This window comes from Mercenaria mercenaria, chromosome 13 (genome assembly GCF_021730395.1).
Source record: "Mercenaria mercenaria strain notata chromosome 13, MADL_Memer_1, whole genome shotgun sequence".
NCBI lineage: Eukaryota > Metazoa > Mollusca > Bivalvia > Venerida > Veneridae > Mercenaria > Mercenaria mercenaria.
In genome coordinates, this window is record NC_069373.1 from 35313918 (window position 1) to 35337260 (window position 23343).

General features: G+C 36.9%; 2 protein-coding genes across 5 annotated transcripts in view; both read left to right on the plus strand.

The window, feature by feature from the left end:
* Positions 1-1137: 1137 nt before the first annotated feature.
* Positions 1138-23343, plus strand: part of LOC123528868 (universal stress protein YxiE-like) — a 28206-nt gene continuing 6000 nt past the window's right edge. For 2 of the 4 annotated variants that reach the window (XM_045308913.2, XM_045308911.2), the window contains exons 1-2: positions 1138-1291; positions 23075-23178. In XM_045308913.2, coding sequence (XP_045164848.1) covers positions 23109-23178 — 70 coding nt within the window. In that variant the 5' untranslated portion in view covers positions 1138-1291; positions 23075-23108. Of the gene's footprint in view, positions 1292-5320; positions 5463-23074; positions 23179-23343 lie in introns of those variants that run through there. The other 2 variants (XM_045308914.2, XM_045308912.2) reach the window with 2 other exon arrangements.
* Positions 5744-14097, plus strand: LOC128547885 (universal stress protein YxiE-like). Its single transcript, XM_053521539.1, has 4 exons — positions 5744-5962; positions 6678-6758; positions 9308-9414; positions 10953-14097. Exons 1-4 carry the CDS (start codon positions 5890-5892, stop codon positions 11178-11180), a joined length of 489 nt encoding a protein of 162 aa, XP_053377514.1. The 5' UTR covers positions 5744-5889; the 3' UTR covers positions 11181-14097.

Sequence of the window (23343 nt, forward strand, 5' to 3'; positions counted from 1 at the left end):
GCCTTCAAATTTGAACCACATGCATAGTTTTGTGTACCGAAATGAACTTTGATCTTGAGATTGATCTAGTGACCTACATTCACATTTCTCAAGCCACAGCTTTCAAATTTGGACCACATACACATTGTTTTGTACTGAATTGAAATTTGACCTTGATTTTGACCTTGAGCTAGTCTTGAAATTTGGAACATTCAAAAATGGCTCAGTGGATGACGCCAGGATCACTCTGTAATCTCTTGTTAGGTTTATAGATTAAAGGTCAAGGTCAGATTAAACCAGAATGGTAGAACTTTTGTTTACAGTGATCATATAATTTCTGTCCCTTGTGCTATTACTGAATGCATCAAGGGGGGCATTTCGTGTTCGACGAGCTCCTGTTTAGTTATAACCTTTAAATGTGGCCAATCAAATTTTTAAACGACTATTCAAAACATTTGGTAATTTTCGTGTATTTTATTATATATTTTATTGTTTTTGTATTAATTTCCTTTTTTGTTTGGATAGTAAAATGACAATGGCTACTTTTTCCTGGTAATTTATGTCTGGACATTTCAAATGTAATATTCAACACAAACAGTTATCAATAATTAGTATTTGCAATAGGATTTGGTTCTTGGTTACAGGTACTTGTTCAAGGTGACCTCGGATATTAATCGTTCTTGTTACTATTTTCCTCAAGTCACGTAAAATACAACAAGCGTTGTACGTATATAATACAAAAAGCATCGTATCAGAAATTATTTTAAACACGAATTAACATAACTATAAACTATAATGAAAATTTTGCGATATATAGTTGCTGACTAGGAAATAGACCGATAGAATGTTTGGAGGGCTGGACTCTTCGTATAAAAGTTCAGATAGACTTTCAGGTGCGAGCTTACATTGAGGTCCCGTTTGTGTGCTTTACACCCCACCCCTGCATGCTCAAGAACCAGAGCAGAGAATCTTCTGTATCTTAAACTATCTTCCAGTACCTTACATGACTAAAATCTTCTACAGAAACTTAGATATAAACCCGTATACCCAGTTATAAAATCCTCGCGGGTAAGCCTATTCGATCATAGACTGTCTGTAGACCGAATGAAACTTTAACTTTCACATCTTTTCCACGTGCCTCTTACTTCCTTCCCAGCCCGCAACCTTTTGTTTTGAGTTACGTCCCTTCCCTTTACCTACGCCATTTACACTAATACAGTGAACCAGGAAATCACTGGACGTTAAACAACTTATTTATCGTTCTGATAGTCACAATATCAGTTCATTAGAGAAGGTTAACACTCTCCTGTATGTAAGTAGATACTTCTTACTCACGCTTAATACATTTATTAGCCGTCGAGAATTAGTCATTGTCTACATGAATATATCACTTATACATGTATTACTCGAAAGGCTAAGCCTAAGTGGTTTCCATATTTCACTAAAGAGATAGAGAAATTGATTAGACTTGATTGGTTACGAAATACGTACCCGATTTTCAGTGTGTCATTCATTGAACGTAATCTCCCAATGTTCTAGCCTTACTTATTTGGCTTATCAGGATGAATTATATTTTATGATCTGTTATTTTATAATTGTCATCCCTCATGACGGGACAGCGACAGTCAAAAGTTATCACGCCGTCCTAATATTTGGACTACCAATCTACCTGCATTGTGTACAGTCTACTCGGGTATTTCGAATCAGTCTTAAATTTATGTGGGTCATTCTATTTTAAATGATAGTGATCTTGACCTTGACATTCCAAATGTAACTGTTGACTCAGTAAAATCTGTCTACACACCAAGTTTGTTGACAATAGGTGTATATTACCCAAACTATAATATTGAGCTGAAACCATTTTCCTTTTTTTAATATCACTGACCTTTGACTTGACTCCAGGATTGAGGCTTAGCTGCCCCAAATTTATGCCAAACCCAATGCAAATTACTATGCTGATATTTGGTAAGGGTGTATGTAACCAAATGGTGGCATAGTTTTTAACAGAGGTTGAGCCATTAAACAATGCTCTTATTGCTCATTGGACCCTGGGGTTTTATCATGAATAATTGCGTTTATTAAAATTTGTTGACATGTCTGTTTGTGCATTTGATAGGAGACGAAGTATCCATTTTGGTAAAGCGGTAATAATTAGTTCTTTTGGGTTATTTCTTTGATTTGTTTTCGACTTTCCAGAACAGTAACTTAGTAATGATATGAAATAAATTTAATAGGATTGGTGCCAATAAAGCAGTTTTCGTAAATACCATATAATTTCTTCAAGTTATGTTCCTTTTGGTACTTGGTAGTTAGGTTACGTATTTTAGTATCATTAGCGCGCCTGTTACAAGTTCAAACGGATACTTACCTGGCTAATTTTTCCAGCTTAGTACAACTTGTAATTAAACTACGGATTTCGCAATTCACATTCAGTCACACTTCACATTTCATATTTCAAATGTAAGATTTGAAATGTGAAGTTTTGAATATGAAGTGTGAAAATCTTAACTGTTAAATATGAGCTGTGAAATTTGAACTGTGAGCTGTTAAACATGAACTGTTAAATGTGAACTGTGAGCTGTTAAACATGAACTGTTAAATGTGAACTGTGAAGTGTAAATTTTGAGCTTTGAAACGGTAATGCTATATATATTACCTAAGTGTGAAATGCGAACTGTGAACTCCCCATGCATCGGTCTTTTGTATTTTACCGACCAAACCTGAACGGCATAAATAACAAGATTGTTGCGTCGGGAAACGTGATTTGAAAATGTACGTTTGTACTAGTAGTGTATGTCGGCGTAAACAATATGTTTTAGAGTCGGAAAACGCTATCAATTAAATTTCAGGTGCGTCATAGCAAGACATTTTACTATACACACAGTTTAAACATTGAAACGTTATTTCAACAAAGTTATATAATTTCCAGTAGTGCACATTCTCGGACTTCTATCCTAGTATAAAAATAAGTAAATCGGTTCCAATTTTGAAATTACGAAGTGTTGGTCGGTAAAATACAAAAGACTGATGGGGAGTTCACTGTTCGCATTTCACACTTCACATTTTTAATAGGTAATATATACAGCATTACCGTTTCAAAGCTCAAAGTTTACACTTCACAGTTCACATTTAACAGTTCATGTTTAACAGCTCACAGTTCAAATTTCACAGCTCATATTTAACAGTTAAGATTTTCACACTTCATATTCAAAACTTCACATTTGTTTTTGGTTTAACGCCGTTTTTCAACAGTGTTCAAGTCATGTAACGGCGGGCAGTTAACCTAATTAGTGTTCCTGGATTCTGTACCAGTACAAACCTGTTCTCTGCAAGTAATTGCCAACATGAATTAGAGGTGGAGGACTAATGATTTCAGACAAATGTCTTTTATCAAATCTTCACGGAGAATATACGCCCCATCCAAGGATCGAACTCGCGACCCCGCGATCGGTATACCAACACTCTCCCTATTGAGCTAAGCGGGCGGGCTAAGACGTTTGAGAATAGCATCCCTATAAAAGTCCGCCCTATATAACTTGTCGTAGATAATTAGATTTTAAATCCAAACCTGAATTACGTGCCCGCCCGTTAGCTCAGTAGGTAGGGTCGTGAGTTCGATCCTCGGGCGGGGCGTATGTTCTCCGTGACTATTTGATAAACGACATTGTGTCTGAAATCATTAGTCCTCGACCTCAGATTCATGTGGGGAAGTTGGCAGTTACTTGCGGAGAGCAGGTTTGTACTGGTACAGAATCCAGGAACACTGGTTAGGTTAACTGCCCTCCGTTACATGACTGAAATACAGTTGAAAAGCGGCGTTAAACCCAAAACAAACAAACAAAAGATGTGAATTACGATACTAATAAACTTTGATAATGTGACAGGTGAGACCAATAAGTCCAGGGGTGTTCAAAGATAATCCGTCATAGATCTATTGCAAAGCAATTATTGGATTTACCTGTATTGGACAATAAACAGTGTCGATTGTATTCAGGTCAACTGCCACATTATCAAAGTTTAGTAGTAGCAAAGTTTTGGGAAATATTTACATGGCTCATTGGTGTCAGAAGTAGTTTAAAAGTGGTACATTTATAACTTTTTCACTGACGTCCTAAGATTATTATAAACAATACTTTTTCAGACATTGTATGATTCTTGCACTAGAAATCTAGTACCACTGTTGTTCACAGAAAACCATTCCAGACTATAAGAGCTTCATACACTTGGTGATAGGGTGCAACTGTCCAAGATATGATAAAATAAGAGGAACTTTTATTTCTTCGAGGAGTGTGATGTCTACCCCTGTGATTGCCAAGTGTAGGTTTGATAGACTTGCAAGAAGAACTGACCAGATATGTGATGTCGAATTAATATAGAAAACTCAATTAGTATCTCACTGATAACACTGCTAATTGTAAACAACGTTGTAATTGTTTTATAAATTGACTGCACCAGTTAATTAGTTTTATGCATAATAGTCTCATGACTGACTGATAATATATGTTCCCTTATCAGGCAAATTTTTGCCGCAACTAACATCAAATTCAAACGAGTTTATGCGCTAAAGGCCTCCAGCCCATACACATACATAATACAAATGATAACCACAAATGTATGTGTGACGGAAAATAAATATATGTAACAAAAATATGATGCAGGAAATTCATAAGTACTACTAAGTACCATTTACAGAAATACGAATTTGCATTCATAATTCGTATTTGGATTACAAATTTTCAGATATATGAGTCATGCCATGAGAAAACCAACATAGTGGTTTTGCGACCAGCATGGATCCAGACCAGCCTGCGCATTCGCGCAGTCTGGTCAGGATCCATGCTGGTCGCTAACAGTTTCTCTAATTACAATAGGCTTTAAAAGCGAACAGCATGGATCCTGACCAGACTGCGCGGATGCGCAGGCTGGTCTGGATCCATGCTGGTCGCAAACCCACTATGTTGGTTTTCTCATGGCGCGGCTCAATTATGTTTTATAAGAAAATATGATAACTTTTCTGTATACGTTCTACAGTGCGATACTGTTCGTAAACAGAAAATATATATTCAAGATTTTATAGGTGTTAATTCGGAAGAAACCATATGTAACGATTTTCTGCAAAACACACGACTTTTTATCATAAAAATTTCAGTGCTGTGATAGACATCAGTTCCATGTATTATTTACTTGCGTACATCACCTGACAATAAAGTAAGCGTCTCTTAAGCTCTATCTGTTATCGACAAAAAAAAATAGAATCTCGAGTCAAAATACGACATTCTTTTTCCGTGTTTATCGGTAAATATACAAATCTACGGTTGTTCAACATGCTCAGATAATTTAAGTTTTACAGAGGTTAATATTTGCAAATATTTGACGGACTATAATATTATGTCGCAATCGGCAGTAAAAACGTTGACCCGGCGCATTTTAGACTGAACTATATTTTTAAATGATTCGGAATACCCTAGCTTAGACATTTGTCGGTAATGTCACATTTTGTTTCATTTTTGAATGAAGAAATTGTGCTCTTCTGAATCCACTGTCATTAAGGGTTGTTTTGTTATTATTATGTGAAGTTTGTTTTGCTTATCTTTATGTAATATTTCGGACCCCGGCAATTTGTTCATAGAATTTTAAACATGATCAAATTATCATTATGGATTTATCTTCAAAACAACTAAAAGAATCTCGGTGCTTTGAGTAATTTTATACCATTTTGCACCAGTGTGATGATAGATTACTTAAACATGGATAAACAACAACACTTTGAAATGCCTTGACACCTGCTATGTTGTCAGATATTTCTTCCTGTTACTTTATCTTCGTCCTTAAATAGATTTATCCTTGAGGATAATCTCCCTTGATCGTGTCATTATTTTAGCGCGCTAGCGGCACTGAATAAGATTTAAAATGTCGATCAGTTTTAAAAAGAAGATTCTGATAGCTGTGGACGGCAGTAAATACAGCGATTACGCATTTGAATGTAAGTTCTTAATCTTTACATTTTATATAAACTTGTTTTTCTTTTGGTTAAAGATTTATATGCAAAACTGCACATACTGTCATTCATGTCACACTAATATGACAGAAAATTTAAATCTGTTGGTAAGATAAATATTAACGCATTGCAAAAAAATATTTCATTGATAATTTTCAAGGATAATGACACTACAACTATAAAATAAATTATCAAATGTTTAAGAATTTGTAATTATACATGTATTTTGATGGTAATAGAAGTAATTTGTTTACTGCAGCTGTTCTCATGTTTTAAGTGTATCATATTGCATTTCTTTGCGAAAAATAGCATTTTGTTTACGTAACCTACCTGCATAAGTTGTAAACAATGTCTTGTAATATAACAGCTCAAGGTTACTGTACTTTCCATGTTTTCGTTATGATATATCATTATTATTGTATTATTATTATTATTTATAATTATTTATTATTGTTATATGAGCCGCGCCATGAGAAAACCAACATAGTGAGTTTGCGACCAACATGGATCCAGACCAGCCTGCGCATCCGCGCAGTCTGGTCAGGAACCATGCTGTTCGCTAACGGTTTCTCTAATTGCAATAGGCTTTTAAAGCGAACAGCATGGATCCTGACCAGACTGCGCGGATGCGCAGGCTGGTCTGGATCCATGCTTGTCGCAAATGCACTATGTTGGTTTTCTCATGGCTCATATATTTTAGGGTATCTGGAGAATATCAAGAAGTCTGATGATTATGTGATAATGCTGCATAGTGTGGAACCACATTCTTTACCAAATACACGTAAGTAGCTAACTACTCTCTGCTTGATAAGATTCTAATAAGTAAATGCTTTCGATTTATGAATCGTGGCTGTATTGTAGCATGGTTTCATGGCTGTACATCCGGGTTTGCGGCCGTTTAACTATTGTTCAGCAGGTATATGAAAAAGTAATATTTACTTCCCAGTTAAGAAGAGTTAAACTAGGTACTCGAAGTGAAACGGTACATGTTTGTCCTGAATCTGTCACACCTAAACTTTTCTTAATGTTTGTCTCTATTCTGTTACACTTCATGCATGCATGACAAGATATTATATCAGTCATTCTATAGCTGCGTAATAATATCTTCATAAATAAACGAATAGATAAATGAATAAATTTGTGTATGTGTATACAGTCGTAATTAAAAGTGTACTACATAACGGAACTTTTGACAGAGGCATAGAGTCTTTCAGTAATTTCATAACTCTGTTCTTTACATAAATGATTTAAAAAATACTGGGCATGAATATTAACATTAAAATTGTACAAGATCTAGGTCCGTAGATCCAAGGCCGAGATCTCAGTTAAAGGTAAAATATGTCGTGACCAGGTCCTACCCTGTACTTACTTGATTAAAAATTACTAAACGTTTTTATCCACCATAATAAAGATAAAGTCGTAGATATCCTTTGTTTTGTTCAGACCTATGCTATGTCATTCAAGAGTTTTTGAAAGTGTTTTCCATAGTAAGCTACTGTCTCGTGTACAAGACTAGGGTCCGTAGCTCCAGACCATATCTCTGCTTTTCGTCTAGGGAATTAGGAAATACTTATTATACGTTCTTTCCATAGCACGACGACATACGGGTCACCAACTCCAAGGTCCAGGTCACACCAGGTCACACTTGAATGTCCATAGCTTACTTCAGATAGGCTATCAGTTTTCATGGAAAATATTTTCCATTTTGTTGCACCCTTTACTGATTAATCAGTAATATCCAAGTAATGAAATAAATGCTGGAGTCTTATATCAAACAGACCAAAGACTTTTGTCCTGGTCGTAACTGTTGCAGGGACTTTAAAATACTTTGGACTCCCAGTGCTTTACAGTGCCATCTCTGTTGTAATTGCTGATTGTTGAAGATATCGCCTGCGGTTTTGATTAGTGAAAGCATTCCGTTTATTAGCTCACCTGAGCAATGCTCAAGTGAGTTTTTCTGATCACTCGATGTCCGTCGTCTGTCCGTCGTCTGTCTGTCTGTCCGTCAACATTTCGCTTGTGTATGCGATAGAGGCTGTATTTTTCAACTGATCTTCATGAAGTTTGGTCAGAATGATTACCTTGATGAAATCTAGGCCGAGTTCGAAAATGGGTTATCTGGGGTCAAAAACTAGGTCACTAGGTCAAATCAAAGAAAAACCTCGTGTATGCGATAGAGGCTGTATTTTTCAATTAATCTTCATGAATTTTGGTCAGAATGATTACCCTGATGAAATCTAGGCCGATTTCGAAAATGGGTCATCTGTGGTCAAAAACTAGGTCACTAGGTCAAAACAAAGAAAAACTTTGTGTATGCGATAAATGCTGTATTTTTCTCAAGTAATCTTCATGAATTTTGGTCAGAGTGATAACCTTGATGAAATCTAGGCCGAGTTCGAAAATGGGTCATCTGGGGTCAAAAACTAGGTTACTAGGTCAAATTAAAGAAAAACCCTGTGTATGCAATAGAGGCTGTATTTTTCAATTGATCTTTATGAAATTTGGTCAGAATTATTGCCTTGATAAAATGTAGTTAGAGTTTGGTTATTGGTCATCTGTGGTCAAAAACTAGGTCACTAAGTCAGATCAAAGAAAAACCTTGTGTATGCAATAGATGCTGTATTTTTCAATTGATCTTTATGAAATTTGGTCAGAGTGATTTCCTTGATGAAGTCTAGGTCAGTTTTGAATATGGGTCATCTGGGGTCAAAAACTAGGTCACTAGGTCAAATAAAAGAAATACTTGTGTTTGCTCCAATTTTAATGATACTTGGTCAGAATATTTTTTCCATGCAATCATTAGGTCTATGTTTACACTGTTATGGTGTATTATGGTGTGTTTCTAAGGTGAGCGACCTAGGGCCATCTTGGCCCTCTTGTTTATTTCGCCCGCCAGTTCGTAGGTCAAATATCATTATATCTGTTAATGTTAATTCCTGTTTATAGTGACAGAAACATACAACTGTACGGAATATGGCCTCGCCGTGGGATCGAGCGCGTAACCACGTGATTGTTTATATTGTGTTTAATCAACTGATTGTCTTAATGTCTTAATTTTGAATATGAATGGGTCCGGTGATTGTTCCAGTTTGATAAGTTGATTTATGTTTGTATCTGTCTTTATTTATCGTTACCGTAAGGCACATGTCGTCATTTAAGATTTTTTGGAGAAGATTTTCTCATTCTATTATCATGCCTGGTTCTTTTCCGCACCCGGTCTAAAATACAGATTTAAACGCTTATCGGTAACTGTGATAGTTATTATTGAACCCTTTTCCCACATATCTACACATTCCGTCGTACCGATTAGATCCTCTTTTTATTTAACAGCTACCGGAGCAGGTGGAGCTGACGTGCAAACAAGTATTACACAAGAGCAAATGGCTCATGAAAAAGAGTTTAAGAAAATATGTTCGACTAAAATGAAAGATGCACATGTAAGATCTTTACACATTTCAGCTCATTTGAGCACAATGTCAGATGAGCTATTACGATCATTCAGCGTCCGTCGTCAGTCGTACAAGCTTTGAATTTTTTCCACTGAATCTGCAGGCTCGCTTTCAAAGCAATTTTTCATAATTGTTATAGATCTGCCTGAGCTGCGAAACTCAAGTGAGCGGTCTAGAGACATCATGACCCTTTTGTCTGTTTATTTGTTCGAAAAATAGGGAGTATATTGTTTTGCTCATTATCCGTCGGTCGGTTGGTGGACCATTTGGTTTCAAATCAATAACTAAACAATACTTGATCTCACAATAGTCAAACTTTAAGGGATGGTTGTCTGTGGTCAGTTAATGACCCCTATAGTTTTGGGAGTCGGTAGGTCAAAGGTCAATATCACATTGACCTTGCGACTGAAGACAGATTCCGCTTTTTAAATCTTTGGCCTACAGTAGGCAAACTTCATGGGATGATAACCTATGGTCAGTAGTCTACTCAATAGGTCAAAGGTCAGTGTCACAATGACCTTGAGACTGAAAACGGTTTCTGTTCAATAACTAACAAAAGCTTTGAATATATACATAGGATGATTGTCTGCGGTCAGTAGACGTCACCTGTTTCATTGAGGTCAGTAGGATGATTACCTGTTGTTACAGTGACTTCGAAAATAGTTTCAGTCCGTAACATAAGAACCTTTGGGTTTACTGTCTTCATACTTCATAGATGATTGCCGTTGGTAAGTAGATGACCTGTATTGTTTAGATGGTCAGTTTGTCAGAGGTCATTCAACAAGGCATTATGAGGGCATATGTGTTTCACAAACAGCTCTTGTTTTTAGCTCACCTGAACCACAGGTTTAAGATGAGCTATAAGTATTGACGGATGGTCCATCGTCCATCGCCAAAATTTTAACATAAACATTTCTCCTGTGAAACTACTGGTTTTGGACTTCAGCATTCAAGCAAAGTCCTCTCACATGTTTTTTAAACGGGGACATTTTAAACAATTTCTTCTCATGAACCGCTTTATAGACTTTCATCACATTTGGTCTATAGCATCATTGTAAGATCCTATTCCAAGTTTGCTTAAATGTTGCCAATTTGCTCCTGGTAGGGGCCACTACATGCACAGTCACCTTTCGCAAATAACATTTTAAATTTCGTGTTAGACATAACGAAATCAAAGCCACATCAACAGTTCTAATTTTTTCATTTGAAAATATCGTTAGTATTAAAAGTGTTGCCAGTGAGATTGATTAGACAAATGTTGGGTCATTTGAAAGAAAAGAAATCTAGCTAGTTTGAAACGTTTAATATCTTTATGGAATGTATAATATGTGGGTATATTTATTCGGTAATTATAATAGATGACTTACCGTATGAAAATGTATAACTCAGATCTTGCTAATGCACACTTTCTTCGATTGGAAATCACAGCTATTTGACTACTAAATGTGTTAAAGTTTACATTTAAAATTGAGGTATACCAGACATAAATGTTGTAAAAAATATTGTAGCGTCTTTTGTAATTGTAGCTTCATGGACTGGTGAAGCAGACAACCGGGGCGCCCAGAACAGAAATTATCCGTGTGGCAGAGGAAGAAAATGTGGATCTGATAATCACAGGAACACGTGGTTTAGGCACCGTGAGACGCACGATGCTCGGTAGCGTTAGCGACCACGTGCTACATCATGCTCACGTTCCTGTTCTCGTCTGCAGAAATAAAAATGAACGTCGCACCAGCAGTAGTAGTAATCACTAAGGAGAGATAGTTAATATGGGAAATATAGACGACAAAGTGAACCTTATGTGAAAGTTTGAAAGTTGTAATATAAATATGCACTGTATTGATAACAGTATTTTGGACGTTTGGAATACTTGCTTTTGTCGATGTTGTTACTTATTAACTCACCTGTCATGTAGTGACAAGGTGAGCTTTTGTGATCGCCCTTCGTCCGTCCGTCCGTCCACTTTTTGCAATCAATTTTTTCAAACTTGCACATAACATGTATTGACACAATATCCCGGTCCTTTCGAAAACTAGCCAGATCCTATCTTGGATTCCAGAGTTATGGCCCCTTAAGGGCCAAATTTGCTATTTTGGATTTTGCAGCCATATAGAGACATCATTTATGGTTTGATTTGTTACAAACTTGCAAAATATCTTTAACAACAATAGATCTTGAATTCCATGATAAATTCGTCAGATCCTGAGTTACGACCCCTGATTGACCCCTGAAAAAGCTAGAATTAGTTATTTTTGTATTGACACAATATTCCGGTCCTTTCGAAAACTAGCCAGATCCCATCTTGGATTCCAGAGTTATGGCCCCTTAAGGGCCAAATTTGCTATTTTGGATTTTGCAGCCATATAGAGACATCATTTATGGTTTGATTTGTTACAAACTTGCAAAATATCTTTAACAACAATAGATCTTGAATTCCATGATAAATTCGTCAGATCCTGAGTTACGACCCCTGATTGACCCCTGAAAAAGCTAGAATTAGTTATTTTTATGCCCCCCTTCGAAGAAGGAGGGGTATATTGTTTTGCAGATGTCTGTCGGTTGGTCTGTCTGTCGCCCCTTCGAAGAAGGAGGGGTATACTGTTTTGCAGATGTCGTTAGTTCGGTCTGTCGGTCGGTCTGTCGGTCGGTCGGTCGGTCTGTATGTAGACCAATTCGTTTCCGGATGATAACTCAAGAACGCTTGTGCCTAGGATCATGAAGTTGATAGGAAGGTTGGTCATCACCTGCAGATGACCCCTATTGATTTTGAGGTCTGTATGTCAAAGTTCAAGGTCACAGTGACCCTGAACAGTTAAACGGTTTCCGGATGATAACTCAAGAACGCTTGGACCTAGGATCATGAAAGTTGATAGGGAGGTTGATCATGACCAGCAGATGACCCCTATTGATTTTGAGATCAGTATGTCAAAGTTCAAGGTCACAGTGACCTGGAACAGTTAAACGGTTTCTGGATGATAACTCAAGCTTGCTTGGGTCTAGGATCGTGAAAGTTGATAGGGAGGTTTGTCATGGCCAGCAGATGACCCCTATTGAATTTAAGGTCATTAGGTCAAAGGTCAAGGCACAGTGACCAGGAACATTAAAACGGTTTCCGGGCGATAACTCAAGAATGCTTGGGCCTAGGATCAGGAAAATTGATAGGGAGATGACCCCTATTGATTTTGAGGTCATTTGGTCAAAGTTCAAGGTCAGATTGGCCACGAACAGTTAAACGGTTTCTGGACGATAACTTGAGAACGCTTGGGCCAAGGATCATGAAAGATGATTGAGAGGTTCATCATGACCAGCAGATAACCCCTATTGATTTTAAGGTCAGTAGGTCAAAGGTCAAGGTTACAGTGACCCAGAACATTTCAACTGTTTCCAGACAATAACTGGAGAACGCTTAGGCCTAGGATTATCAAACTTGATAGGGAGGTTGTTCATGACCAGTAGATGACCCCTTATAGATTTTGAGGTCTGTAGGCTAAAGGTCAAGGTCACATTGACCCGGAACAGTTAAATCCTTTTCGGATGATACCTTGAGAATGCTTGGGCCTAGGATCACTAATTTTAATAGGGAGGTTGATCATGACCAGCAGATGACCCTGTTGATTTTGAGGTCAATAGGTCAAAGGTCAATGTCACATTGAACCAGAACAGTAGAACTTTTGTTTACAGTGAGAAAATAATTTTTGTTCCTTGTGCAATTACTGAATGCATCAAGGTGGGCATTTCGTGTTCGACGAGTTCTTGTTACCTTGTGAACACGATAGAAGTGACATTTTACATTCTATTTTAACCATACTTACACACAACTTAAGTCACGATTAAATCTTGTTTCCTTTCGAACACCAGCTAGATTCCATCATGGGTTCTAGAGTTACTGCCCATGACACAGTCAAAATTTCTATTTTGGCCCTTTCAGCCATATAGAGGTTTCATTTATGCTTTTATTTTATACAAACTTGCACAGAATGTTTATCTTGATGATCTACAGGCCAAGATAGAAACTGGGTCATGTTGGTCAAAAACTAAGTCAATAGGTCAAATCAAAGGAAAAGCTTGTTAACACCATATAGGCCACATTTATGACCCTATCTTCATGAAATTTGGTCAGAATATTTATCTTGATGATTCTTATGCCAAGTTCAAAACTGGATCATATGGGATAAAAAAAAACTAGGTCACCTGGTCAGATCAAAGGAAAAGCTTGTTAACATTCTTGAGGCCACATTTATGACCCGTTCTTCATGAAACTTGGTCAGAATGTTTATCTTAATGATTCATAGTAGGACACATTTGAAACTGGGTTATGTGGGGTCAAAAACTAGGTCACCGTCTCAAATCAAAGGAAAAGCTTGTTAACACTTTAGAGGTCATATTTATGACTCTATCTTCATGAAACTTGGTCAGAATGTTTATCTTGATGATTCCTTGGTCAAGTTCGAAACCGGGTCATGTGGGGTCAAAAACTAGGTAACCACTCAAATCAAAGGAAAAACTTGTTAACACTGTAGAGGCCACATTTATGACCCTATCTTCATGAAAGTTTGTGAGAATGTTTATCTTGATGATTCCAAGGCCAAGTTTAACAGGTGAGCGATACAGGGTCATCATGACCCTCTTGTTTAATAATTGTGGAAAGCAAGCGAATAAATTTTAAGATTATTTGTGTGTTATGAGAGTTTTTTGTTATGATATAAAACGGATGAAAATTGCTTAATGGATAGCTTTAGTTTTTAAGTATTATTTATCTTTACAATATATCTATGTGGTGCTTGAACATGTCATTTAAGAGGTATTCAAGGGATTCATTTGTAAATTTGTGTTATTTAGGACTTTTTTTCCAACTTGTTTCAGGTATGCCCTTATTGCCATTATTTTTAGCTCGACTATCCGAAGTGCTAGCACATACAGAGCTATTCTGCTCATCCCGGCGTCGAGTTAGCTTGGTTGAAGTTTTGAAACACTTTAACTTTATCACTGTTATTACACTCCCCCCCCCTCCGCCCCTCCAGGGATATAGTTTTGGCGTTGTCCGCCCTTCCGTCCGTCTGTCCGGAGCCATATCTCGGAAGTGGTTTGGAATATTTAAATAACATATTTAAATAACACTTCATCTACATGTTCACCACTGTAGGGAAATGCGGCACGTCAAGTTTCAGTCAGATTGCCCAAGTAACACCAGAGTAGTTTCTAGTGTTAACTATAAAAGGTACTATAAATATGGCAATTTCTGCTTCATAACTTATGACATACTTGAGCTAGAACTATGGAATTTAAACTGAATTTAGATCACCATAATGTGGTAGTTCACACACAGTTTCGTCAGGATATCTTTGGTAACTTCGGAGTTATTGCCCTTAAATTGTTTAAAATTCCACATAATTGTGCAGAACAAACTAACCAGTTGATGGAATTATAACTGCCATCTATGAAGGGATTTTGAAATAACTTAGCCTAAATGTTCACCGTAATGAGACGACATGTCATGCGCAAGACCCAAACCTCTAGCTCTAAGGTCAAGGTCACACTTAGAGGTCAAAGGTTAACAGGGTCTGTTTCGTGTCCGATTCATAACTCTGCCATCCATGAAGGGATTTTGAAATAACTTAGCATAAATGTAAATGTTTACAATAATGAGACGATGTGTCAAGCGCAAGACCCAGACTCCTAGCTACAAGGTCAAGGTCACACTTAGAAGTCAAAGGTTAACAGGGTCTTTTTCGTGTCCGTTTCATAACTCTGCCATTCAAGGGATTTTGAAATTACTTGGTACAAACGTTCCCCATAATGAGACGACGTGGCATGCGCAAGATCCAGACCCCTAACTCTAATGTCAAGGTCACACTTAGAGGCCAAATGTCAGATACAAGAAGACTGTCCGGAGCATTTCTTCTTCATGCAGGGATTTTAATGTAACTTAGCTCAATTGTTCACCATCATGAGACGGAATGTCATGCGCAAGAACCAGATCCCTAATTTATAATTACTTCCCTTTGATGTTACTATAAATAGCTTATATTGTAATTTTTTAGCTCACCTGAGCACGAAGTGCTCAAAGGTGAGCTTTTGCGATCGCCTTGTGTCCATCGTCCGTCGTCGTCCGTCCGTCCGTCGTCAGTCATCCGTCGTCAACAATTTGAGACGGAATGTCATGCGCAAGAACCAGATCCCTAATTTATAATTACTTCCCTTTGTTGTTACTATAAATAGCTTATATTGTAATTTTTTAGCTCACCTGAGCACGAAGTGCTCAAAGGTGAGCTTTTGTGATCGCCTTGTGTCCATCGTCCGTCGTCGTCCGTCCGTCCGTCGTCAGTCATCCGTCGTCAACAATTTGAGACGGAATGTCGTGCGCAAGAACCAGATCCCTAATTTATAATTACTTCCCTTTGTTGTTACTATAAATAGCTTATATTGTAATTTTTTAGCTCACCTGAGCACGAAGTGCTCAAAGGTGAGCTTTTGTGATCGCCTTGTGCCCATCGTCCGTCGTCGTCCGTCCGTCCGTCGTCAGTCATCCGTCGTCAACAATTTGATTGTTAACAATTTAGAGGTCACAATTTTGGCGCGATCTTAATGAAACTTGGTCAGAATGTTACCCTCAATAAAATCTTGGACGAGTTCGATATTGGGTCATCTTGGGTCAAAAACTAGGTCACCAGGTCAAATCAAAGGAAAAGCTTGTTAACACTCTTAGAGGTCACAATTTTGGCCCAATCTTAATGAAACTTGGTCAGAATGTTACCCTCAATAAAATCTTGGATGAATTCAATAGTTGGTCATCTGGGGTCAAAAACTAGGTCACCAGGTCAAATCAAAGGAAAAGCTTGTTAACACGCTGGAGGTCACAATTTTATCCCAATCTAAATGAAAATTGGTCAGAATGTTACCCTCAATAAAATCTTGGACAAGTTCGATATTGGGTCATCTGGGGTCAAAAACTAGGTCATCAGGTCAGATCAAAGGAAAAGCTTGTTAACACTCTGGAGGTCACAATTTTGGCCCAACCTTAATGAAACTTGGTCAGAATGTTACCCTCAATAAAATCTTGCATGAGTTTGATATTGGGTCATCTGGGGTCAAAAACTAGGTCACCAGGTCAAATCAAAGGAAAAGCTTGTTAACACTGTAGAGGTCACATTTAAGATTATATCTTCATGAAACTTGGTCAGAATGTTAATCTTGATGATCCATAGGTCAAGTTTAAATCTGGGTTAGGTGGGTTCAAAAACTAGGTCACCAGGTTAAATCGAGGGAAAAGCTTGTTAACACTCTAGAGGTCACAATTTTGGCCCAATCTTAATGAAACTTGGTCAGAATGTTACCCTCAATAAAATCTTGGATGAGTATGATATTGGGTCATCTGGGGTCAAAAACTAGGTCACCAGGTCAAATCAATAGAAAAACTTATTAACACTGTAGTGGCCACATTTATGACCATATCTTAATGAAACTTGGTCAAAATGTTAATCTTGATGATCTATAGGTCAGGTTCAAATCTGGGTCAGGTGGGGTCAAAAACTAGGTCACTAGATCAAATCAAAAGAAAAGCTTGTTAACACTCTAGAGGCCACATTTATGACTGTATCTTCATGAAACTTAATCAGAATGTTAATCTTGATGATCTTTAGATCAAGTTTGAATCTGGATCATGTGGGGTCAAAAACTAGGTCACCGGGTCAAATCAAAGGAAAAGCTAGTTAACACTTTAGAGGCTACATTTATGAACATATCTTAATGAAACTTGGTCAGAATGTTGATCTTGATGATCTTTAGGTCAATAGATCAGGTGAGCGGTACAGGGCCTTCATGGCCCTCTTGTTTTATAATTGACCGTAGGGAAAAGTCAAGACCACTTTTCTGTGGTACAATATAGATGTTACTTTCAAATTTTAGGTGTATTTTAAGGTATCTCTACCTGGTAAGGAGTTTTTGTGGTCTTAGAAAAACAAAACTTACTTCCCTTTGTTGCTACTTTAAATAGCTTATTCTTGAAACTTTTTAACCTGGTTGTTAGAATTGGATATGTCATTGTTTTGACTTACTGTCTACCAAACTTATACAGAATATATTTAACTGTAACATCTACATGGCGGGCGTATATTGCGACATTCTGGCACTCTTGTTGTTTTTTGTTCATGCCAAGATGCTGTATTGGCATGCAGTATGTTTTATGAAAAATGTCCTAAGGCGGGGGACCTTGGTAACTTTGTTACAAATTCTTGTTTACACTTATAATTCTTGGGCGACCCTTTTAATATCAAGATTGACCAAGCTATTCCAATTCTTCCAGACAATACAACCAGAACTAAAACTAATAAATAACCAAACAAAATATATTTTAAATAATTTTGCAGAAATGACCAGCTACCAAGGTGTTCGTATTATTCCAGTTTATCAAAAACATAGCCACCAGAGCTGAAAATATCTTTGTACGCCATCTCATTAACCATTGGTCCGATTTAAAATACTTTCAAAGAGACCCTCTGCTAAAATTGTTTTAGCCATTTTTATTTACAGAAAAGACATAGTTGCCGGTTTTCCAGTATGACTGTCTTGAAAATTTTGAAAATATTCTCTTTTGTTTCTCAAAGTCAGTTGGCAGAAAATACCTGTTTAGGTTGTATTAGTCTCACATGGATATAACTATTAGTGCGCCTGGGAAATTTTAGTGGCTAAATGACTTATTCCGTATTCCGTTTAATATTTAATGATTGTTTATTTGTGGATCAGTTCGGAAGTATTATTCAGTCCGTTTACTTTGGAGACTATTTTCAGCATAACGTGATGCCAGAGGAGTATCGTTCTTACACTGATACATAAGGTCCTTTAACTAATGACAAGGTCCCGCAGGGTTTAATTGATGTGTAGCGACATTTGAACATGAACACTATTTGTAGTTTATGTTGAGGTGCTCGGTTTGTTGCCTATTGCCTTTGGTATTCATGCCTTAATTACAGGTAAAAAGTACAATTACAATGTAGCTTTTATACCAGTGACGTTTCACGGCGTTGGCACACTCTGTTCCATTATCTGTTGACTTTCTCACCTTGTCTGTTTCTGTTTTATGTCTAAGTATTCGTATATATCAATTATGTACTCGCACATGCAAAACATTTGTTAGATTGCGTTTGGAGGGGCCTGTGTGTTTAGGACATGACTTCTTTATTGTCTCTTTTTACATACAAGAGCACACGTGCAAAGCCAAATGAATATGTAGGACTTGCTTAAATGCAATGACATTCTATGTTTGGCTTCAAATTCTAACTAAATAAAATCTGGATGCCATAAACCTCTTTCAGTTAATACACAATCTGTCTAAATTGGGCAACAAAATCCTTGCACAGTGCATATCTGATTGAGAGAAATACCCTTTGAGGAATGAAACGTTTTAAACTCTTGAAAACCTGTTGATTTGTAATGAATTAATTGCATTTTATCATGAAATCATAATCAGGTTTCAGATACAGAGGAAGCAAATACCAGTGTTTGCACAAACGTGCATTTCCCGAGATGTCTTGCACGTGTTTTCCTAATTTAAGAAGTGACAATTTGGTAACGATTTCTATATTATTGGCGGCGACTGAAGCCCCGGCCTTAATTGTGAGATCTGAATAATGCATGTCCATGGTTAAACCGACCCGATTAGCTCAATAGGAAGAGCGCATATCTAAAGATCGCAGAGTCGAGTTCGATCCCAGGGCGAGGCTTACGTTCTCCGTGACGCTTTGACAAAAGACACTTAATTCATGTGGAGAAGTTGGCAATTACTTGCGGAGAACAGGTTAGTACTAGTACAGAATCCAGGAACACTGGTTAGGAACAACTGTCCGCCGTTACACAACTGATATACTGTTGAAAAATGGCGCTCAACCCAAACTAATTAACAAACAAATCTTATTGGTTAAAATTTTGTTAAGGCCAACAAGAGATATAGCCTTTAAACTATGTACAGCTGCTAACAAAAATCGTTAGATTAGTATACGGTCAGGGATGATAATTCTTTGATTCTCTATTTCTTGGGTAGATATTTTGTTTAGGTCACATTTTCTTGAATATAGCTATGAAACTTTGTGACGTCCGTCGTCCGTCAACATTTTCCTTGTTAACACTAGTGGCCACATTTGTGACCCAATCTTTATGAAACTTAGGTTTAAAGTTTAATTTCATGAGAATTTGTCAGAATGTTTGTCATGATAACCTCTAGGTCAAGTTCAAATTTGGGTCATGTGGTTTCAAAAACTAGGTCACCCGGTCAAATCAAAGGAAAAGCTTATTAACATTCAAGAGGCCACAGTTGTAACCCAGTCTTAATGAAACTTAGTAAGAATGTTTGTATAGATGATTTCTAGGTTAGGTTTGAAACTGAGTCATGTGGGGTCAAAACTAGGTCAGTAGCCAGATCAAAGGAAAATCTTGTTAACACTCTAGAGTCCACAGATGTGAACCAATCTTTATGAAACTTTGTCAGAATGTTTGTCTTGACGCTCTCTAGATTAAATTTGAAACTGGCTCATTTGGAATAAAAAAAAACTAGATCAGTAGGCCAGATCAAAGGAAAATCTTGTTAACACTCTTAAAGTTCACAGTTTAAGTTTATACTCATGAGAGTTTGTCAGAATGTTTGTCTTGATAACCTCTAGGTCAAGTTCAAATCTGGGTCATGTGGTTTCAAAAACTAGGTCACCCGGTCAAATCGAAGGAAAAGCTTGTTAACACTCCAGAGGCCACAGTTGTAACCAAATCTTTATGAAACTTAGTAAGAATGTTTGTATAGATGATTTCTAGGTCAGGTTTGAAACTGGGTATTGTGGGGTCAAAAACTAGATCAGTAGCCAGATCAAAGGAAAATCTTGTTAACACTCTAAGAGTCCACGGTTTATGTTTGAAACTCATGAGAATTTGTCAAAATGTTTGTCTTGATGACCTCTAGGTCAAGTTCAAACTTGGGTCATGTGGGGTCAAAAACTAGGTCACCCGGTTAGTTCAAAGGAAAAATTTGTTAACGCTTTAGAGGCCACGGTTGTGACACAATTTTGTATGAAACTTGTCATAATGTTTGTCCTGATGATCTCTAGGCCAAATATGAAACTAGGTTATTTGGGATCAAATACTGGTCAGTAGACCAGATCAAAGAAAAACCTTGTTAACACTCTTATTGTCCACAGTTTGTTTGAAACTGATGAGAATTAGTCAGAATTTTTGTCTTGATGACCTCTAGGTCAAGTTCAGATCTGGGTCTTGTGGGGTCAAAACCTAGGTCACCCTAAAGCTTGTTAACACTCTAGAGACCACAGTTGTAACCCAATCTTTATGAAACTTAGTCAGAATGTTTGTATAGATGATCTCTAGGTCAAGTTTGAAACTGGGTCATGTGGGGTCAAAAACTAGGTTAGTAGTCGAGATCAAAGGAAAATCTTGTTAACACTCGAGAGGCTACGGTTTAAGTTTGAAACTCATGAGAATTAGTCAGAATGTTTGTCTTGATGACCGCTAGGTAAAAAAAAATGTTCGAATCTGGGTCACGTAGGGTCAACTTTAGGTCACCCGGTCAAATCAAAGGAAAAACTTGTTAACACTCTGGAGGCCACAGTTGTAACCCAATCTTTATGAAACTTTGTCAGAATGTGTGTCTAGATGATCTCTAGGTCAGGTTTGAAACCCGGTCAGTAGGCGAGATCAAAGGAAAATCTTGTTAACACTCTAGAGTCCATAGTTTAAGTTTGAAACTCATGAGAATTGGTCAGAATGTTTGTCTTGATGACCTCTAGGTCAAGATCGACTCTGGGTTATGTGGGATCAAAAACTAGGTCACCCGGTCAAATCAAAGGAAAAACTTGTTAACACTGTAGAGGCAACAGTTGTGACCCAATTTAGATGAAACTTAGTCAGAATGTTTGTCTTGATGATCTCTAGGTCAGGTTTGAAACTGGGTCATGTGGGGTCAAAAACTAGGTACAGTAGAGTCATCATGGCCCTCTTGGTAATAGGATGAGTAAAGTTAAAATAGATTTTGAACCATATCCCTCTCGTGCATTTTATACAAATTGTGGCCAGTTTTTTAATTTGTGAAAATTTCTGAAGTGGTTTGCTGTTTGATAAAATCTGGTTTTCGTTGTTGAATTTCCACGTTTCTTGTTTTCTAGTTTATTCATCTATTTTACCTAAAGAATATTGAAGACAATACTTGTATAGTACATTATTTTACAGCCATGGTGTCATTGAAAATCTGAAATCTTTATTCGAAAATGTAATCAAAATAATATATTTAGACTGATATTTTTATTAGACATAATGCGAGAAAAATACAGCTTTATTTGTTTAGCTTTTGCAGCACGCGTCTTTAGACGAAACATTTAAATCACTTAAAATATTGCTTGATCTTCGAATAGTCAATGCCTTTTATGGGTCACTAGAGATGAAAAGTAGTTTGACTTCTTCTCTTGATCCGGATTATGAATCTTAATTATCCTTAATCTGAAGCTTATTTGAATAGCCTCACTTCAGTTTATTCAAATGCGTGGCCACAGAACTACAAACTCATAAACCACTCGATGATCTTCACCAAAACTTGTATAGCATATTTGTGTGGTCCTTTTTTCTAGTGTGTTCATGTTGATGTATAAATATTGGTGAATGGTCCGGTGGCCGTCAAAATCTTCGCTTCTAAAACTACAAGTTAGAATTACATCAAACCTGTTCTGTAGCGTCTTGGCATGAACCGCTATCAAGTTTATTCAAGTGGTTCAGTTTAGCCCAAGTATAAAAATAGAAGAACAGACATACCTTTAAAACGAGCTCTTAATGGATCTTCATAGAACATATTCTGTAGCATCCTTGTGAGATGCTGTCTCAAGTTTGTTCAAATTATTCCGGTTGGTCCTCTTTTAAGGACCACCAGTACTAAACATTGAAAAAAGTTTGTTGGAGCCTTGTAATGAACCAGATGATGGATCTTACCTTGGTCTGAAGTATCTTTAGTCCACTCAAGTTTACAAACAGCTCTTGTCCCTCGTTTGTTTTGCATTCGATGGAAGTTTTTTTTCAGTTTTTTTTGTCAGTTAAAACTTTGTTTTTTGTCACGTACTTTCTTCAGTCAAGGTTATTAATATACTGAAAGAAATGAAATTCAGTATGCTTAGGTTGCTTCCCTTATTGATTGTACTTCAAGATATCATTATGTCAACATTGTTTATCAAGGCCAAGTAAGATTGAGCGACACGAAATAGAAAACATTAACAATTTAAAGTATTGTATAGATCTGTAATAGAGGCAGATCAAGATGTGTGTACACACGGTACTATGATGAACTATACTAGGTTGAACTTTGTCAACTTGGCCACTAGAAAATGAGTTTTATGATAACCTAGTTAAACTTCTTAACATTTACATACTGATATATGTATAATATATATCAACTCACGTATTAGGATTCTCCATGCATGAAAGTTTGAAACAATCTTATGTTGTATGTGTGGCCATAGCCGAGAGATAAAGGTATTTCAAACAGAATATTTGTGTAGATAGCTTGTTTAAATCTAAAATTCAAGTCCAGTTTACATTATGACCTATTTTATATGAGATATCAGTAGCGTTTTGCCCGGTCGTTCATTTAACTACATGATTTATATTTCTTCAGACTTGTAATATCTGTATATTAAAGAAATTTTAACATGGCTGAAGGAGAAACAAGAATCTTGTTGTGCATGGATGGGAGTAAATTCTGCGACTACGCGTTTGATTGTAAGTAAATTTTATGTTTACTTTGGTAATAAACTTTTTAATTTAGGTTTGCTTGATAACTATCCATGGAAATTGTTTGGTTATAAATCTTTCAAGTAAGAAGCGTAGATCACATTTTCACTAATTAATTTAGATTTACCCGTGGACATTGGTGCTTTATTTGTG